This window comes from Anomalospiza imberbis, chromosome 26 (assembly GCF_031753505.1).
Source record: "Anomalospiza imberbis isolate Cuckoo-Finch-1a 21T00152 chromosome 26, ASM3175350v1, whole genome shotgun sequence".
Classification (NCBI taxonomy): domain Eukaryota; kingdom Metazoa; phylum Chordata; class Aves; order Passeriformes; family Viduidae; genus Anomalospiza; species Anomalospiza imberbis.
The window spans coordinates 1769076-1789049 of NC_089706.1; the positions used below are offsets into that span (position 1 = coordinate 1769076).

At 53.6% G+C, this 19974-nt stretch overlaps 3 protein-coding genes across 4 annotated transcripts in view; 1 reads left to right on the forward strand and 2 right to left on the reverse strand.

Annotated features, from left to right (window-relative positions):
* BLTP3A (bridge-like lipid transfer protein family member 3A) overlaps nt 1-11171 on the reverse strand; it is a 24130-nt gene extending 12959 nt beyond the window's left edge. Inside the window, exon 1 of the mRNA XM_068173338.1 lies at nt 11001-11171. Within this exon, the coding sequence (XP_068029439.1) occupies nt 11001-11044 (44 nt within the window). The 5' untranslated portion in view covers nt 11045-11171. The remainder of the gene's footprint in view (nt 1-11000) is intronic.
* ILRUN (inflammation and lipid regulator with UBA-like and NBR1-like domains) overlaps nt 1-19974 on the forward strand; it is a 60896-nt gene that overhangs the window by 17684 nt on the left and 23238 nt on the right. Inside the window, exon 2 of the mRNA XM_068173348.1 lies at nt 16939-17105. Coding sequence (XP_068029449.1) covers nt 16948-17105 — 158 coding nt within the window. The 5' untranslated portion in view covers nt 16939-16947. The remainder of the gene's footprint in view (nt 1-16938; nt 17106-19974) is intronic.
* On the reverse strand, nt 11595-16155 carry SNRPC (small nuclear ribonucleoprotein polypeptide C). Of its 2 annotated transcripts, none has more exons than XM_068173352.1 (6): nt 16051-16155; nt 15782-15824; nt 15312-15420; nt 13919-14011; nt 13232-13336; nt 11595-11964 (listed from the first exon to the last, which is right to left on the reverse strand). In XM_068173352.1, the coding sequence occupies exons 1-6, from the start codon at nt 16056-16058 to the stop codon at nt 11840-11842; spliced, it is 483 nt and encodes a 160-aa protein (XP_068029453.1). In that variant the 5' UTR covers nt 16059-16155; the 3' UTR covers nt 11595-11839. The 2 variants fall into 2 exon arrangements, with proteins under 2 accessions (XP_068029453.1, XP_068029454.1); XM_068173353.1 differs by having other exon boundaries at nt 13919-14008; nt 16051-16154.

Sequence of the window (19974 nt, forward strand, 5' to 3'; positions counted from 1 at the left end):
CCAGGGCAGCAGATCACAGAGGCTGTACAAGTGTTAGCAACACTTCTCCATGTCAGAGAACCCCTGCGTGGCAGCAGATCCCCTCCTGTCTCCATCAAACCTCTCTCCTGTGCAGGAGCTGCCCCCACGGGAGCAGGGGGCTGGACGTCACTCAAGCTTGAAGAGTTCCTGCCAGACAACTTTCCCACCACTGAATCCAGGGCTTATTCCGCACATTCCTCCATGCCAATGCTAATTCTCATTCTGTGCCGTGGTCCAGAAGGCGGGATGGAAAGAAAGCCCCTATTGTCAGCCTAAGCAGGAGCGGGCTCCCGTTCACACTCTGCCCCTGCACCCACAGCGTGGGCACTGCTCTGGGAGAGGCACGAGGGGCTTCTGCCACAGCCACGGCTCCAGGAGGAGAGGAGGAACCAGAGCCACACTGCCAGGATGCAGCCGCTGTAGGAGCTCGGGGTGCAGCACAAACCTGGCTGAGGCACCGGAGCAGCAGGTGAGCCATCAGCCCAGGGCTTCCAGGGGCAAAAGGGCCTTTCCAAAGCAAACATTTTGTTGGAAGAGAAAGTCTGACAGATGTGCTGAGATGTTGGTGTCAACCCTGTGCTATTGATGTAGCAGTGCTGGAAGGGGAGGGCAGCACGCAGCTGTGAGTTTGCCCACTGCTGCTCTTCCCCTGCACACAGCTCCTGTGCCCTGCTGTCCCCTCCCTGCCCTGAGCCCAGGGGACACGCTGACTGCTCACACCAAGCTTACACCACCTGCCAGGCTGCACTTTCCCTTCATCACTCCCTTTAACCAAAGGCTTCTTGTTTGAAGACGCCCAGGGAGCTGGCTGAGGTTAACCTGGCTTCTCAGCAGCACCAAGAAACTGAAAATTGCAGACTGTGCTCCAACAGCTGCTCCACTGGCAGGGAGCACTGAGAATCCATTTGATTTGGGCCCGGAGTCCTGCTGTGAGCACCCACAAACCCAGACACAGCTGAAAATTACAGCAACCACCTGCAGAGGCAATCCGGGAGCACCCTTGTGCTGTGTCAGAGAACCAGCTCTGATGAAAGCTGATGTCACCGTGTCTGCCTGGGATTGGATGCTAAGAATAAACCAAACACAACACGGACAGGTAGGTAATACCCAGCACTTAAGCTCAAAAGCTGGCGTGGGCAGTGATCAGCCCCCACTGGCTGAGCTTTCTCACACCTGCATTGAAGGATCATCCTTGGGCTGGGCGCCTCATCCCAGGATAAGGGAGCTCAGAGGGGAAGCTGCTTTCAGCTGGTAATGCAGAGGAAAAGTACAAGTGTTGCCTATAATTCTATATTGTCGAGTCTCTAAGGGAGGGGGGGGAATGATGCTTAAGCTTTTTATATATTTTTCATGTATTTGTAGCTTTGTAGATTGCTAATGCATGGCTGTAGCTCCAGTAGTTTTCCTATCCTTTTCCCCTAGATTTTAGAACAATAAGCTGACCTTCTAAACACATTCCTGAAATGTTGTTTAGTCTTATTCCAAGGAGGGGACCTACAATAAGGCATAATCAGAAGTGGGGTAGAGAACCCCTTGGACCAACTCCAAGGGGCTGACCCAGGGGTAGGTTACTGGGGCAACTGAATCTCCTACAGGACGTACCTGTTAGATATCCTAATTAATTAACATTATAAAATTGTAGAAATTCAATTCTGGGTGTTCCCAGCACCACCAGGACACCTGGAAGCTTCCAAATAAAGGTCTGCTTTTTACTTTACTATTCTAATACAAGGGGTTTTTTGGGGTTTTTTGGGGTTTTTTTTTTTATTATTATAGACAACACAAGCACATGTCTGAACCAGGGCATCACTTTCCTTTAGTGTGTAGGTGTATCAAAAATACCAGCACACCGTGGAAGAACTAAAGCTGTGAAACAGGACACAGTCTAGAGTGAGGTATGAAACTTGATCCAGCCAAACCAAGCAACTCTTGATCAACATCTCCAGGGAAAGGCTGCAGAGATCCTGCTGAGCAGGTACCAAACCCACCTCCAGTGCTACCAGGCTCCAATAAAGAATCCTCTCATGAGGCATTCCATGCACCAAAATGTGCCATTCCACCCCCAAAGCAGAGCTTACAGACCCCACCCATGATGGGACAACAGAAGCTGGAGGTTCTGGGAAAAAATAAATCTCAAATGGAAACAGATTCTTTCTTTTAAACCCAAATTTCTCAGGGTGTGTTGCCCATTGTCAAACCCTGCTTTCAGCTGCTGCCCTGTACAGGAATCCCAGGCCTTCCACTGGAATAACCTCCCCACCTGAGGCACTTCACCACCCACATGTCACACAGGGCTTACAGGAGGCCTCAGGTGAGAGCTCCTGAGAACACAGAGCTCACGGGTGCCAGGTCTCTGCTGCTCCTGACAGGAACTGCTTTGGTCAGTGCCAGGGGAGGAAAAGCAGCGAGAGCAGAACGCGTCAGATGTGTGCTGGCAGGCTCCCTCCATTCACACTCACCCACAGCAACGTCCTTGGCAGCACGGGCTGCTGGCTTAGGGAAAACTGAATGAAAATGGTGGCTATTGGGAAAACTGACACCAGGGCATACTTGCACTTCTTCTTTTTCTTTTTTTTTTTTTTTTTTTTGCAGCTCCATCAGAAGTCAAGCAGAGCTGAGCCAGTAAACTCACAGGGCAGCACTCCTTTTGAGCCTGCTGGGATTACTCTGACAAAAGTCAACCCTGAAAATCTATTTGCTCAATCATCAGCTTGACTATATATCAAAACATGAGGTCACTACTGAAAACAACTGCCCAGCTCCTCAGCCTGCATATCCAGAGGCCACAAACTCACTGATTGCAAGAGGAATTTGGGTAAATCTGACTGCTGGCCCAAAGCCAGGCTAGAATCATAAATAAATTTATGTTCACATTTGTAGCTGTCTCGCCACACTGTCTCCAACTGAGCAAATGCATGGACAGATAATGTCAGAAGACATCTGAAATCATAAAACTTCTCCTCAGATCCCTGTCTCATCACCCTGCTGCCACATGGATCAGGAACTTTCTTCTCAAATACTCAGTTTCTACCTCAGCCTCCTCCCTGCAGTCCTGCAGCCATCACTGGCTGCTGTACACAGCCACCACCCCCAGCTCCACACGAGCATTTCTATTAATACCTTTGTCACTATGGCTATTTTGTGGGAGAACTAATTAGCTGTACATCAGTGACCTTGATTTTGCTTAATGACAAGCAAAATCTCCGGGCAGAAAGAAGTGCATGGCTTGTGACACCAGCCACAGCTGCAGGCAGCAGCTGGAAAGTCCCTCCAAACGCAGGTAAGGCAGAAAGGAGGAACTGAGCAGTGGGAAACCAGCCCAGGAACCACTGGGGCTTTTTACCTCCACAAGGGTCACAGCAAGGGAAGAGATGAGGATTTTCTGCTTTGATTTGGAACACAAATATGTAATTTAATCAATTATGACAGGAACTGGACACAGGGGAAAAAAAAAATAACAACTGTATTCTGACCAACACAGACTTGCTCCTTCCCAAAAGTCTTTTCAAGTGTTGCTTGGTCTGGTTTCAGACAGAGCATTTAGTGGGATTTCCATCTTCCTTGGGAATATCTTCTGCAATCCAAAAATCTCTGTGATAAGACATTTCACCATAAATTAAAACCTCTTATCTCAGAAGCCATTTAGCATGTTTACTAGAACAAAAGGTTCACAACTGCTAAAAGGAAAGGTCAGTGACTTTCCAAATCAGGGCTGCTCTCAAGGAAGGCAGCAGCAGAAGCTTTAAGTGCAGCACACATGACTGAGGATGAACTTAAAAATAATTTTGGAGGAAATAAAACTGGGCAAGTGATCAAAATTTCTGCAGAAAGGGAAAAATTAGCTGCCTCAAAGACACACAGGAAGAACTAAAAGCTTTTTCAGGAAGAAAAACCATTTTAGCAGGGACCACTCTGTCTGAGAGTGGGCACAGAGCTGCTCTGCAGACTTGCAGAGGATGGGACTAATTATTGCAGCATGAGATGGAGCTGGTATCACACCCTCTTAGCACAAAGCCATTTAGAGTTTAAGGGAATCCCATCAACACCAAACTGCACAATTGTTCAGAAGACAGAAAGCAGCACATTTACGATCATCTCCTGGCCTGTGCACAGCTCTGTGCACCCCAGATATCCTGGGAGGCAGTAACTCCTGCCCAAGTGGACAATGGGCTTGAGAAATTCACCCTGCTTGGGTTACAGGGCAAACAGTTTCCACGTAAGGAGGTGCCAGCCCATCCCATGCTCCTTATCAGGGTGGATTTAGGCACATCTGGTGTCTAAACACCACATGCCACTGCTGGTGGCTTTCCATTATCAGCTTTCTGTTTTTCCAGGTTTCAACTGCACTGAATGAAAGGCTGGGCCTCTCAGCCACCCGAAGCCAAACGCAAAATATCCTGAGAAGTCATCAGCTGTCTTGGCTCTGTGTTACCTCCTGCAACACAACGAGGCTAAGGGAAGGCTTAAGAATTCAATTCAGAATTAAACTCGCAGGGAGAACGTGAAAAATGCATATTTTATGATTGGCTTTTCGCAAATATTAAATTGAATACTATATGTATTATGTTATATTGATTAGAAGTGCTGTATTAACATTTTAATAGTATGGTAAATGTAGTTTTGTAGTTAAAATAGAACCTGTGTATGTGGGTTTTTTTTTTTTACTAGCTCAAGCAAGAGATGAGATAATGAAGAAACTCTTCACACAGAGATGACAATGATGGGGGCCCATAAAGAATTACTGCCTCCTTATCGGAAAAGACAAACATTCTTCCACCTTCTCTCCGTCTTTATGGAACCACCAGGATTAAGGGGAAGAAGTTGACAAAAACCAGAAAAGTTCTTAATTTGCAAGGAATTTATGCATCATGTATGAGATGTATGAATATGCAACAGGCTACTGCTTTTAAAGATTATCCCTTTGTTCACAAGGCATGCTTATCGGGCTTAAGTGCCCGAGAGCATCCGGACGTCCGTAAGTCTTTGCTTTTTATTGTCTTGTAATTGTCCTAACTCTAAATTTTCATTACTTTAATTGTATTACTATTTTTATAACTATTTTATTATTATTAAACTTTTAAAATTTATAAAAACCAAGTGATTGGCGTTTAAAACAGAGAAAAATCAGCATTTCCGAGCAGATCAGACAGAACTGTGACACAGAGCAGAATTCCAGCTCACTCCTCCCCAAAGGCTGCAGCCTCCCTTGGCACCAAGGGCACCTTCTTGTCTCAACAAATATTTCTCTAGAGCATTCTGAACACTGAGACACCTTGCTTCACACCCACCAGCACCTCACTGGGTGCTGGGAGCTCTGGAAAGCAAACCAGGAACGCAGCTGAGAGGAGAAGAGGCCGGGTCTCTGCCAGGGGCTGAACTCCACCTTCCCTTTGCTATTTCCAGCTCCTCGCCTGGACACTCAGTAAAGTTGAAATGCCAGCTGCCCCATGCTCTCAACAAATCCGGAATGCAAACCCTCAGCACTCGCCAGGGAAGTTACCAAGTCTAATCCTCAAGCAATTAACAGGTGAAAGAAAACTAGAAAGAAACCTAATAAATACAAGCACTAGTCCAAAGCTCCACTTCTTCATCCTGCAATCATTTTAGTCTTCAGTGTGCAGAAACAAACAGGTTATTACCTAATTCTGACTCAGCTGAGCAGGTGCAGGGGAGCAAGGGCTCAGGGAGTCCAGGAGAAATAAGAAAAAAGAGCCCCTTTCCATCAGTGAGGCTGAAGGAATCTGGAGAGGTTCCACAGGGTCAGTGCAGGGCTCTGCGAGCCCAGAGCAGCAGTGAAGGAGCTCTGGCCACATTTCCCTCCTGAGCTACTCGAGTGTAATTTACCTTTGCTGCAATAAGAGTCTATTTAGCATTCCAGAAATGGCACACACGTGTCTGGAGCCAAGGAGAAGTGGTTGGAAACACTTTGCACCCAGCAGCTCCATAAAACTGGTCACTTGGTTGTCCCAGCAAAGTGCAGCACAGCCACCATGACTTTGCAAGGGAAGATTTCAGACTCTGTGAAGGGAAAATGCCATGTCCTGTCTGGGCCCACTCCTTTTTCCCACCCTGTCTTGAACAAAGAAAAGGCAGATGTGTGTTACTTTACCCATAATAGCTTGGGGTTCTGCCTTGCCAGCAATAATTCCGCTATATTAGAATTTTTAAGAGTAAAAAAAAGCCATCAAAATGTACTGGGAAAACAAGATATTTCCAAATTCAAACACTGCGTAAAGGGTTTACATCCAGCCTTTCATGCTTTGCTGGGCACAGCATTTAAGAACTGAGAGACAAGCTCATCACCAGGGGTTTGGTGCTGCACCAGCAGCAGCTGCTGGGACCTGGCAGAGCTCCTTCCTCATAAACTGCCTCATAAAGTCCTGCCACAAACTGCTTCATGCTCTGGATCCACCCTGGGCACTGGGGCACCGAAGGAACCATCACCTGGACGAAGAGCACGTGCTGAACCGCAGGAACAGGACGCTGTGCAGATGGAAAAGTAATGGTTTCTATCAGCATTTAACAGCTGGCAGCTCTGTGGTTTCATGTACTTCCCATTGCTGCAACAGCTATTTTAGGCAAATGATCATCTCAGAGATCATCACAGAAATTTCCCTGATCGCCAAAGGAGGATATTCAAGCAGCTAAAGCCAGAATTGCAAAGCTGGTCAGAGGTTTTGCTGCCTGAATCACTTGACAATCTGTAGCTTCCTCAGGCCATTCCCAGATGCAGTTTCTTTGCTTTCCTCCTTACCCACCATGCTCGCTAAATTGCTTCCAGGTAATTTATAACCAAGGTCAGGAAACTGGGAGAAGCCTGGAGGGTTGGTAGTAAGCAAGTTGCTCTTATTGGTGGTAGTTTTTCCTGACTCCAAGGGTGTCCCACAGCCCTCACGAGCTGCATGTGCCACCCTGTGACTGCAGCAAGGGCACAGCTGCAGCGCAGTGCTCGAGCACGCAGCAATGCTGCAAAACACTTCAGGGCAAGGGAGAGGCAAACAGAGCAGGAATTCAGGGTCTGTTCCCTTATAGCAGTGCCCAGACTGCAGCATTTGGGCAAAAAATCTAAGCTGAGGGGGGAAAGCTTTCTTTAGACTCAGGGAATTCCCCACACTCCTGTGCTGGGCAAAGGCAGAGCTGGTGACATGGCCTGACTTGCCTGGTGCAAGCCACAGAGCCCATTCCAATGACTCCTGAATGGCACAGAACAAATTCCATCTTCTTGGGGGAAGAAATGCTCTATCTCATCTGCCCACCTTTTCTGAGGAGACGGATGGGTCCTCTCGAGATAGCACATCCAATTCCTGCCATCCTGACCCCAGGGAGACTCTCACTCCCTGGCAGGATCACCATAGCTGTAAAGGCCTTTCTCTGCCCTGCCTCAGCCTGAGTGAAGGTCTGTGATGGTGAGGATGGACAGGGAGGAGTCACAGTCCTGAGCAAGGAGCCCCAGACAGCCCCAAGGCCAGCAGCAGAACAGGCAGGGCTCGCACACAGCGCAGTGCTGGGTCTGGGAGCCAGCTCTCAGCTCCTTGTGTTGGCACAGAAGCAGCACAACTGCGTGGAAGGGGTACTGCCAAAGGCATCTTCAGGGCCAGGAAGGGATTCTGAGATGCTCACATCCAAGCTAGGAAACAACAGCCCCCAGGAGCCCACGCGGTCCCAGCTCAGCACACGCTGCCACACCCACGTGTCCCCGCTGCCAAACGGGTCTAGAACAAACTGCAGCTACACCATGAGCCTCCCTGGTCTCTCCACTCACCCATCAGCTGCAAATGAGAGAGGGCAGGAGCCAAGGCAACCTTGCCTGGGAAAAGGGATGCAAGGCCTAATCCCTGGAATGGAGAGGCACTCCTCCATTCCTCCTCCAGTGAGGTGCAGCACCATTTATGAGGAGCTACACGGTGCTGTTTCTCCTGGCTGAGTACCTGACCTGCCCTGATAAGCACCCCAGTGTTGCACCCCGCACATGCTGCTCCCCTGCTCTGTTCTCTAACAGTATTTTAAATTTTGTTTCTAAATCCTATCTCACTCACCTGAAAAGGTGGCTCCATCCTGTGCTGAGGACAGTTTGCCAAATCCACAATCTGCTATCCACTCACTTCTGTGCTGCACATCTGTTACACATCTGCCTGCACCGGTGACACATGCTCGGCACTCTCCTCTGCAAACAGGTCTTGCTTTCCACACAGGTTTTCCTCTCTGGTAACACCTCTGCTGTTGCTAACTCCTCTCTCATTCCTCCTCTGCTCCCTTTTCACCCTAGTCTCAGAGGTTCCTACAGTTACTCCTCAGCTGCTGTTCTCTGGGGTCCCTGTCACAGTAAGACACATTTGTGGTCTCCTCCTGTGTTCAGACCTGCTCCCAAACCCCAGTCCAGCTGCTCCTCTGCTGACACCAGCTTTTATTTCTTCCCAGCAGCACTGCACGTTGCATTTCCTCTGGAAGCCATGTCCGGTGTGCCTGTTACTCCACAAACTCACAAGCTTCAACACGTGTCCCAAATCGTCACAAAGCAGCTGTTACAGGCAGCAGGGGATAAACCTCTCCAAGGAAATTAAATAAAAGCCATTTTGGCAAGGATTCCCACTGCAGTGCTGAGAACTCAAATCCCTAAGCGGCACACGAAGTTGAGGCAGTTGGGCTTGTGGATAAACAGGGCCTTTGTCACACCCCGAGAACGCGGATCTGCTGCGGCTACGCCAACACAGGTTGGAACCAAAAAATGACAACGAGAAGAAGCTCCTTTCAAATAAGGCCAGGAAGAGGTAAAGGCAGCTCACTGATTTTATTTTAGAGCATTAGATGTGCCTCCATGGATAATTACAGGCTGGGGAGCACAACCATGCTCAGAGCCAGCAGCCGATGCCCAGGCAGCTCTTGGGGAGTCCCTGATGCTGGGCTCCAACCACTCCCCCCAGCACTGCAGCCCTGTGCCTGCCTGGAAGCAGCAAGAACTGAAACCACCTCATCTGTTTGCTTTTCCAAGCTAAATATAGGACAAAGGAGTGAAAGGCACAGATGGCGAAAGCTCCGCAAGTTTTTAGGTTCTCCTCCTCTAGGAATTTAAGCTGCTGAAGCACAACACAAGGCTGAGCCTTCTCAAATACCTTCACAACTGGGCAAAGCTCGGCTGTACTGATCCCTGCCGTGACCACCACGGCCACCCGGTCACCCACGTGAAGTGGGACCACAGGAACAGTCAGGTGAAACACCTCATTCACATTTCCCTGATGCAGCTGCCTCTCCTGACCGCTTTCTTGCAAATTTCCACATAGGAGAGTGACAAAAACACACCCCCGTGCAAAAAGGACTCCGAGTGGAGACACAACAAAAAGCACAAGGAATTGTTTCATATGCAAATGTGAGCAGAATATAAAGGCAGATTAATGATTCAGTAGCAAAATTCTTCCAGGCAAAGGAGCGTGGCTGAAAGAAAACCCAAAGGGAGGGTGAAGATGAGGTATTTGGAGGAAACAAAACTGAAACAAACAAACAAAAAAAAAACACTAATCTTTTTTATACAGCATTAAACTGTGTTGAAACTGCATTTCTGCAAAGATCCACAATTCTTGTTCAAGTGAGGGTCAGAATCAGATCAATCACCCAAACAACTGAGTCCAGCTAGAGGGAAAACAGGCAGTGATGCTGAATGTTTCGGGACTCCTTGCTCTCCTTGGAACCACCCAAAGGATACACAGGTTAAGACTAAGAACTGGCCCAATCAGAGGGAAAAAAAGGGGCACTTTGGGTAAGAATATGCTGTAGCAGTGGTAAGGAGAGACCGATATAAAAAATTAGGTAAAAGCACCAGCAAAACTGTATTTATGTAAAGAAAGAGAATTGTCCATGAGAACAGCACCCAGGATAACACCCAGCTCTGTTTTACCTTCTGTCACGAACTGCACTCACCCACCTCTCCGTGCTATAAAATACTTCAGTGCCTCTGCACCAGGAGGCTGAATCTACACTGACCACAAGACACCTGTGTGAGGTGAATAAGACAGAAAGCTCGGAAGCTTGGGATGTCAGAAATCCCTTTAAACCGGTACCCAGAGCAGCTGCATCACTCCTCCTTCGGGACAGTGCCGAGAGAGCCGGAGCATGGAGCAATTGGTGACTCCAAGACAGACCCTGCACTGCCCACTCAGGGTGTGTGGGGATGCTCTGGGGCTCCAGACACCCGCAGGATCCAGCTCAGACGGCTGGGATTCGTGCATCACACCAGCACTGAGCCCACGCAGCCCACACGGGTCACTTCAGGCCCCTCGCTGTGCAGCCCAGCGTGCCCAGCAGCAGGACCTGGCTCAGGAAGCACAGAGGACAAGCGCTGTGCAGTGCTGTAGCCTCGCCTGCACCCTCACAGGCACGGCACCTTTCTGTTCACGCTCCTCTGATCCTGCAGCGATGCAGAGCGAGGTCGTGCCCGCAGCCATGGCACAATACAGACAGCTCTTTACTCGCCGTGAAGGGAAACTGAGGCACCGCTATGTGCCCGGGGCCCGCCCCGAGCAGCCGCGGCCGCATTTCCCGGCAGAGCCCCACGCCGGGAGCACCCGCTTTTCCCCAACGCCCCTCGCAGCGCCTCGGATGAACTTCACTGAAAACGAGGGAGAACAAGGCCAACGCCCCCCCAGAGCCGGTGTCACCCCGGGGCTGCTCGTGTTCTCCTCTCGCCTCCCGAACTTCCACTGCCGCTGCCCGCGGCCCAGGGCCGGCACCGGCACAAAGCCGGGCTCGGAGGGCTCTGACTCCGGGGAGGGGCGGCAGGGCCACTCCGGGCAGGCTGGGCCCGCTGCCCCCGGACACCCCCTGACCCTCGGACACCCGCTCCGGCCCGGCGGCTCCACAGCCCGAAGGGGCCCGGCAGCTCCCCAAACCGCCAGGCCCGGGCCCTCGCCCCCCGCAGCCCCCCGCGAGAGGATGAGGAGAATGAGCAGGATGAGGAGGAGGAGGAGGAAGAGGAGCGGGCGCCTCACCGGGAGAGGTGCTTCAGGATCTGCTTCTTGATGATGCCCGCCATGCCGGGCCGGCGGGTCAGGCCCGCGGGCGGCGGGACCCCATCGCGCACCGCCCGCTCCGCACCGCCCGCCCCCGGCCGGCCCCTTCCCGCACCGCCCGCCCCTGTCCGCACCGCCCCCGGCCGGCCCCTTCCCGCACCGCCCCTGTCCGCACCGCCCCCGGCCGGCCCCTTCCCGCACCGCACCGCCCCAGCCGCGCTCCGGGCGTGTGCGCGGAGGGGGCGGCCACAGTGAGCCCCCGGACATCCAGGGATCAACGCAGGAGCCCCAGGAACCCACCCCGGGATCCTTCAGGACTCCCCTCCCGGGGGAACTCAGGATCCCACCCCGGGATGCTCCAGCGACCACCCTGAACTCCCCTCCAGTCCCCACTGCAGAACGAACCTGGGATTATCTCCCCCAGACCACCCTGGAGCTACTCCAAGATCCTCCAGGACTCCCTTCCCAGGGGTTCCCCCATCAGCCCTGAACTTCCCTCACAGCCCAGCACTGCTCCTCCCACCCTTATTTTCTTCCCCAGGAGAGAGTTCAGAACAAGGCTGCGAGTCCATATGGAAACAACATCAATGCTTTATTCTTGTTTTTATCACTCAATGGGAGGGGAAAAAATAATAATACAATTGAAGAGACACCCAAAAAGCCAGACCTCGTACAAGTCAGTGCAGGGTGTGTCCATTCGTATGCTGAGGTTACAGCAGAATCCCTCCACACACCTAGTACAAAGCCCCAAGGACACAGATCTGTGGTGTTTATCAAGGGGAAGATCCTAATATGAAAAGGCAGCTCCATCTCCATCTTTATCTGTCTGGACGGGTCATTCCTGGCCTGGTTGGCACCATCATGGGTCTGGAGGGGGGTCTCATCATTGGGGGCCCTGGCATCATTGGCATGTGTCCTCCCATGGGTGGCCTCATCCCAGGAGCTGCCAGGGGAAAGACAGGTTAGAGAACAGCTCTTGGGAGCACCACCTGCCCAGTCATGGTAGAACACGGGTTGGGATGGACCTTAAATTATTTATTTCCACTCCTCTGCCAGGGGCAGGGACACCTTCCACTATCCCAGGTTGCTCCAAGCCCTGTTCAACCCGGCCTTGGACACCTCCATGGATCCAGGGGCAGCCACAGCTTCTCTTCACAGCAACCTCTGCCTCACCACCCTCAGAGGGGGGAAATTTCACACTGTACAGCGGGCAGGTTCTCCACCCTGCTCCAGGGCACTCCCACGTTCCAAGTCTGTAAGCTCTGACCTGGCAGCTGCCAAGATGGATTCTGTTCCTGAAGGAGCTCAGCCAGCAGCAGAGGAGGAACCAAGCTCCTGGGTCATACACCCATTCTGACAATATCCACTCACAACTTATTTCCAGCCACTCAAGAGACACACCAGCTTAATTACTGATCTGGAAAAGTGTTAATTTGGAGAAAAGTGCTGCAAAACCATCCCATGTGCTCACAAACGAGCACCTCTGCCAGGGAAAATCAGGGGATCTACTGCACAGCCCTGAAATAATGGTTTCCATCCCACTTTGCCATTTATTTTCACCAGGCTGCTGAATATCACAGATTGTGCTTTTATCTTGAGCCTTTAAAAACACTTAAAGAACACTTTCAAATGCAAGACAATAATTACAAAGACACTTCACTGCTTTCAGTGCACGTGTGCATGTGCTCCCATAGATTTGTTCTGGGAACTGTTCCAATAAGATATCCCTTGAGAATTCTTCAAATGCCAGGAAGCTCAGGAGTGGAATGGATCAAAGACATTTTAGTTTACAGTTCTGATAAAGCCTTTTCCAGGCCCATTGTTTCTCTGGAACACGCTCCCCTGAGACGCTTTAAACACTAAAAATCATTTAGTGCAAAAAATGCACCTCTTGTGCAAAACCTGAGACCTGGAGGCACCAAACTCCTAAACAATTACTGCTCAGAGCAGAGGGAGAACAGCTACGACTTCCCAGAGCCATAATTCCAGCTGCACAGGGGGCTGGTGACTCTCAACGAGAAGCAAAGGGGGTTTAATGAGTGGCTGTAAAAGTGTTGTAGTGTCCCCATGCAGGAGTAGCAGTGACACAGGTGTGACCAGAGCGTGACCGACCCAGCCCTGAGTGCCCAACAGATGGTGGGACAGGAAACATCACCCAGACCGTCCCAGCCAGCCCCCCACATGGCAGAGTTACCCCATCCCAGACTTACCAGGTCCAACTGGCATCATTCCCGGGGGGGGTGGGCCCATCATCGGCATCATCGGGGGCCCCCCCATGTGTGGGGCTGGCATCATGCCGGGCCGGGGGGGGCCAGCTGGACAGACACAACAGTTACACACTGGCACTCTCAGCCACCAAAGAGCCCTGCAGCTACTCACAGCACACGGCACTAACTAATGCCTCAGTGGCTCTACATCTGCCTCCGTTCCAGCCCTGATTCCAGGTGCTAGAAGTGACCAGAGGAGGAATATGCTGGCTACCAACTCCAGCTGTGCACACCCAGCACAGGGAGCTGCCAGTCCCAGCAGAAGGGCTTGGGGCTGGGAGGGCTCTGGGCCCTTCACCAGCTCAAGGGCAAAAGGTGGGTTACCAAAGTGATTTCAATTTTGAAAAAACAACCCAAATCAACCCACTGTGCAGTTCTACCAGAGCCACCTGCACGGGAGCCCCCATGGGATGAGGGAGGGGGTGTCACTGCTTCTGGTGCACTCAGCATCCCAGAAATCGGACACAGTAAGGACTGAACTGCTCGTACACAAAATTTCCTCACACCCTGGGAGCACAAGCTCAAGATGGCTCGGCTTCAAGCTAAAAGGCCTTTTCTTTCCAAGCTGAGGACGCAAACAATACAGCTCCAGAGGGCCGTGACCCCAGTCCCAAAGTGCCCCAAACTTACGGATGCTGGGAGGAGGCGGAATCATGGCTCCGGCCGGAGGTGGTGCCGAGAACGGCGTCGGTGGAATTTTCCCTTGCTGGAATGCAGCCGCTACATTGGGGGGGAAAAGAAAAAAAAAAAAAAGGAAAGAAAGAATCCCAGGGAAAAAAAAAAACCAGTTACTAGGCCGAGGAAGCGCCGGGTCACTCGTCCGTGTCATGCCCCGCGGTCACGTCATGCTGCGTGCGCTGCTGTCCCCACGCCGGACACATCCCTGGCACCTGGGGAGCACCTGAGACTCCTGGAGACAATTATTGTTACAGCTGGGACTAGAGAGCTCCTGCGTGGATGTCACACCCCTGGGCAGGGCAGGAGGGAGGGAGGGTGGGAGGGGAAAAAAAAACCATAAATAAAAAAAATCAACCACGTCGCGGGATCCGCAGCGTTCCACCGGGACATGCTGTGCTGGAATGGCAACGGGGCCAGGGCTGGGGAGGGGGCAAGGAAGGGGAGGAATTCCACTGGTGTTGACTGGAAGGAAGGCAGAAGATGGGGAAGTTGGAAGCATCACAAGGAAAACAGACAGAGGGAAATAGAGTGAGGATGGGTTAGGGGAAATCCGGACTGGATGTTTTAGGAAAACTCTTCACCCAGTGGTGGTTGGGCACTGAGCTCTCCCCGGGGGAGCGAGCACGGCTCTGAGTCTGTCAGAGCTCAGGGAGCAGCTGGCTGATGCTGCTGGTCACACGGTTTGGTCCCAGGCAGTCCTGCACGGAGCTGGGAGTGGGATCAGTGGTCCTGAGGGGTCCTGTCCAACCTGAGCTATCCCACGAGCCAAGGAGTGCTGCCACAAAGCTAGTCTGGTGTTCGTATTTCCTTCATGGAGGAAAGAGGAGAAGGGCCTCTTGAAGCGACAGAGGAAACAATGCCACACTTCAGTTAAGCCTTTACGTGCCAGAAAAAAACCAGCACTTGGGAACTGAGGGCACGCAGCCCCAGCATATGAAAAATGAAACAATCCGCACATCTTCATGTGCATTTTCCTATCTTTTGGAATTCTTACCCATGCTCTTAGCAAAAATGTGCCACTGCCAAGCAGCACAAGTTTGTAATGTGGCTCTGCAGGACATCACTGAGAGCAGCGGCACTGACTGCCCTCATGAACAGTGACATGGAGCCATGGCCACCAGCCCTGGGAGGGCACCTCAGCTCTTGTGTGGTAGGCAGAGCTCTCAGGCTCCCCCAGGACAGCCCAAGACCCGAGGGACTCAAGACCCACACTCCAAATTTTTACTCACAACTCACTGAGCAGAGACTCCCCAGGGAAGTGAGGAAAAGTCAAGGTGGAAGCAGGGAAGAGCGGGTGGAGGAAAGGCAGGGGAGGCAGCCGGGGTCACAGAAAGATTGGCCTTACTTGTTTTGTCAATCAGGCTCTGGGCTTGCTCCTCCATCCATTTCTGGTAATAGTCCTTCACGTTCTCCTTGTGCTTCCGGCCACTGCAGTGGGTTTTTCTCACGGAGGGCTGGGAAAGGTCACAAAAACCCTCAGTTTACCAGTGCTGGCTATGATTTTAAACATGCGTAATTCAGCAGCATAAAGCAGGTTTGTTTCTGTGCCCATTCGTGACGAGCAAATCTTTTATACACATTTTTATCAGCACAATAAGTGTTAGCTCTCCAAAGGCCGCCCTGAGGACCCCCCAGCTGCCTTCTCTGACGCTGCCACTGCCCCGCTGGAGAACACCAGGGGCCTGGCGCGTTCTCCCTCATGTTTGCACGGAAGGGGATCCGCTGTACCTCCCAGCACCCGCTGCTCGCCGAGGCAAGCTCGATTTTCGTGCCCTTGACGCGCGAAAGAATTGAAGCCGAGGCTTCGGTACTCACCGAGTCATGGGTGAGGTACGTGTCACAGTAATCACAGTAAAACCTGCCGGGGGAAAGCCCGGTTATTGAGAGCCCCCTCCGCGCTGCGAGCGTTAACGGGGCCCCGGGAATGACCCCGCAGGGCGCCGGGGCCCGGCCCGCCCGGTCATCCGCGCCCCTCCCGGGCCTGGGCTCGCGGGGAGCACTAGGACCCTCCAGAAGCAGCGACCCCCGCCCAGGGACCCCGCCCGGGACCCCCGGGGAGCCGCGGCCCGGCCGCCCGCACCCACTTGGGCATGGCGCTCCCGCCGCCGCCGCCGCCAGCCGGAAGTGGCGCACACGCGCAGTGACGCACTCACACGGCGCCGCCGCCCGCCGCTTGACCCCCGCCGGCTGCCGTAGCGCCCGGAAGTGACAGCGGACGGGCCCCGCGGTGCGGTTCTGGCCGCCCGGCAGGTGGAGCCATCCCGCGCCCGCCCGTCCCGGGCTGCTCACGCCACCGTCACCCACAGCCCTCAGCCGCGGCAAAAGCGTGTTCTCTGCGCTCTCCTCGCGGAACACACCCGGTGGTGCCGATCGCCAGCCGCGCACGGAGCAGCCTCGCGCGGTCGGAAACTGCAGGGAAAACATCATTTTTAGGCGGAAAAATAAACACCACCCGAAGGCGCTCCCGTGGAGCCTCGCGCCTTCATTTGCATAGCACCTCGTGACGTCTCGAGACCTCATTTGCATACACAAACACGCGCGCTCGCCGCCATGTATGGATGGCGGCGCGCGAGTGTGGGCGGAGACGAAGAGGCCGCCCCGCCCCCCCGGTGACGCAGCGGAGCCCTCCCGGGGTCACGCGCGGCGCTCATTTGCATGCGCGGCCCCGCCCCCCCGCCCTTGCCGCGCTCCCTCCCCCACCCGCCCCACGCCGCGCGTGGGGGTGACGCCGGCCGGGGGGGGTGACGTCACGCGCCGCGCGCCGCGGGGCGGGGCGGCGCAGGCGCGGTGCCGGCGGCGGCGGCGGCGCGCGCACCCGCTCTGCCTGCCCCCCCCTCCCCCCCGCCCGCCCGCTCCCCCGCCCCCCCCCCCTCTCCGCCCGCCCGCCCCCGCGCGCGCCCCCCCCCGCCGCCCCCCCCCGCGCGCGCGCGCGGCGCTGAGGCGGCCCCGGCCCGGCCGCGGAGCCCCCGGGACCCCCGGCCATGGAGGGCATGGACGTGGACCTGGACGCGGAGCTCATGCAGAAGTTCAGCTGCCTCGGCACCACCGACAAGGACGTGCTGATCGGCGAGTTCCAGCGCCTGCTCGGCTTCCAGCTCAGCCCCGCCGGCTGCGCCTTCTTCCTCGACATGACCAACTGGTGCGGGCCCGGGGCCGGGGGGGGGGGGCGCGGGCGGGACGGCCTGCGGCGGCCCGCGGCGCCGAGGGGCCCGGCCCGGCCGCCCCAGGGCCCTGGCGGGGCGGCGGGGAACGGGCGGTGTTTGTGCTGGGCCCTCCGTCCCCCGGCCGGGCCGGGCGGGCGGCGCGGCGCCGGAGGCGGCTCCCATGGCGGTGGGAGAGCGGGACGGGGCCGGGGCGGACGGGGCTGACTCTCGGGCCCAGCCCGGGGTGCGGGTTTGGCGGTTCGCCGGTGCAAGGGCCGCGGAGCCGCTGGAGCGGCGAACACATAGACGGGGCAGGCACTGCGTTCGGGGACGGGCTGTGAGCCGCGGGCAGGCACTGCGTTCGGGGACGGGCTGTGAGCCGCGGGCAGGCACTGCGTTCGGGGACGGGCTGTGAGCCGCGGGCAGGCACTGCGTTCGGGGACGGGCTGTGGCGCCCCGGCTTGGAGGCAGCTTCAGAGGAAGGGAAATTGTGGCAGAAAGGCGCTGTAGGACCCTGGAAGCGGCCGCGGTGCACGTGTGAGAGTTACCGGGGTGTTTGGGGAAAACTCGGCGTCTGCCTGTGGACTGAGGCTCTCTCTAAATCTTCCGACTCTCGGGTGTGTGTTTGTCTTGATAAAGGCTCTGTGTCACTGCCCAAGGAAAAAGCAGGCACGGGTTATCAGCGACGCTGTAGCTCGAGAAAAACAGGGGAGATATTCAGTCCAAGGGTGAAAAACAGCAGCTAGGAGTGTTCTGGTGCAGTGAGCCCAGGGACTGTGAAAAGGATGTTGTGGAGCAGCTGCTCTCTTAGTCGTGCGTTTTGGCTCCTTTTGAGCCCTTGCACGTCTCAGCCCATCTCCAAAGCGTGTTGACCTGAAAGCTCTGCAGGGTGGGGGCTGCAGGACAGCAAACGAGTGCTGTGTGTTTCAGACACGGTGAACAGAGATCGCTTAGCTAAGCTCTGCTTAGAGGTAGACCATCAAACCCAGAAACCTCAGCTTTGGAAACTGAAATCGAGGGGGAGGTCAGGATATCAACAGTTGGGGGAAAACTTGTGTGGAATTGTCGAGCTTATAAACAGTGGGAAGACAACTTTGTCGGCTTTTTGGTTTTGGTTTTCCTTCCTCCTACAACTCCATATCGAATTTTAGTGGCAAATAAGCATCTGCAGAAGGAGTAGGGGAATAGCAAGTAATTCCTTGTGCTTTGTAAGCTGACACAATGGGAAAGAAAGTCTCGAGGAGTTCAGGAGTTTGCTTGGAAGAAACGGTTGGTTCCCAGCAGAAGATGCTTTCCCACCTCATCCATGTGTTGGTGATATGACTAAAACTGACACTGCACTGTAATCCTGGGGAGAGCAGGGAGCAGAGTTCGCTGAAAGTTACTCCTGAAGATGCTCTGTGTAGCCAGAGTGTTCCTGGTTTGTGCTGAAGCAGCTCTTTTTCATTCAGGAGTATTGAATTCTTGGTTGAAATAACAGCATTTCAAATCCAGCCTCAGAACCGAGGGCTTTTTCAAATGTTAGTTATAACTGAAGAAGATCTGAAGCCTTTGAAATAGCCTTAATTTCCTAACATGTAGGAAAACTTTCCAATAGTTTGGTTCTGAAAACATCGGTTTTCACTTTTTTTTTATGAAGTTTGGTAAGTCTTGTGGCTGGATGGACATGTGACTGTTGGGGTGGTGAGATGTGTGTGCAAACAAACGCGGGCTGGGTCTGCTCGGAGGGCTCAGAGCCCGTGTGAGTGCCCATTCTCAGCCTGGCAGGGGCTGCTCCTTGTCCCCCAGCTCGCTGCTGTTCCTTGTGCTGGAGTGCCCCGTTGCCAGCCGTGCCCCGTGCCTGTCCCACTGCCCAGCTCCCACCCCTTCCTAGATGGCCACGGGGTCGTTGGCCCTGCTGGGCTGACCCTGCACTGACCCTGCTGTCCCTCAGCAGGGACAATCAGGACACGTGTTCCTGTTCTGGAAGCGCTTTTCTCGTGTCGTTGAGGGGCCCTGTGCAACCCACACTGCCCAGGTGATTCAGGTGCCCTACCAGGTTTGCCTTGTGTGGCCTGGGATTAGGGTCAGAACCTTCTGGCACCAGCACGTCCTGCAAATAATTTGTCTTGATGAGACTATCAGATCACTTCTCCGAGTGTTAAAGTCGTGGAACGTTCTTTCAGGGATGATCCCTTCCTTCTGCATCAGGATTGGTGTTCACCTGCAGGAAATGGTGAGGGAACTCAGGTGGGGTGACAGAAGGGCACGTGTTGGGTATCCCAGGTTCTCTGTAGCAATGTCTGTCCCACGTGTGAGGTGATTAACAAAGAAATAAATAGTTTCACTAGAACTTGTTCCCAGGTGTGAAGGCTGCTCTTTGGCAATAACTGTCATCTCCAGACCTGCAGTTCCTTCCCCACTTTGTGTCTTTCATGTACTGTAGGGGACACTCAGAGCTTAATATGCTTTGAAAGACCATTTCCAACAGCATCATTAGTAATTGTGGTCAGAGGACTTACAGTGAATTAGCAATACTGCTGGAATAAAGGAATTGTTTTTAAATAGCTTGTTTGGCCAATTTAGGGGGAAAAATTAGTGGCTGACTAAGGAGGAATACCTGTAAGTAGCCTCTAAAAGTCTGTGTCCACTTCTCCAGTTCCCAGGAATGCTCAGTGCCCCTTCAGACCTCTGTCAGGCTTGGGCACTGCTAAGGAACTGCCAGCTGGCTTTATTAACTGCTGCAAAAATGCTTTGAGTTGAACATATGCATCCAAAGTTTCGGAGGCTGTTCCTTGATCTGCAGGAAATACAGGTTAAACCCTTTGTCTTTCCCTGGTATTTATTAAACACTTTCCTAGAGTTATGTCTGTTTTCTGTGCTGAC

What these genes read in the sequence shown, in the direction of transcription:
- SNRPC (XM_068173352.1), bottom strand. An exon ending in GAGCCTGATTGACAAAACAA is followed by an intron (nt 14,012 to 15,311) that starts GTAAGGCCAATC and finishes TCCCCCCCAATG; the next exon opens with TAGCGGCTGCATTCCAGCAA. An exon ending in TCCGCCTCCTCCCAGCATCC is followed by an intron (nt 13,337 to 13,918) that starts GTAAGTTTGGGG and finishes GTGTCTGTCCAG; the next exon opens with CTGGCCCCCCCCGGCCCGGC.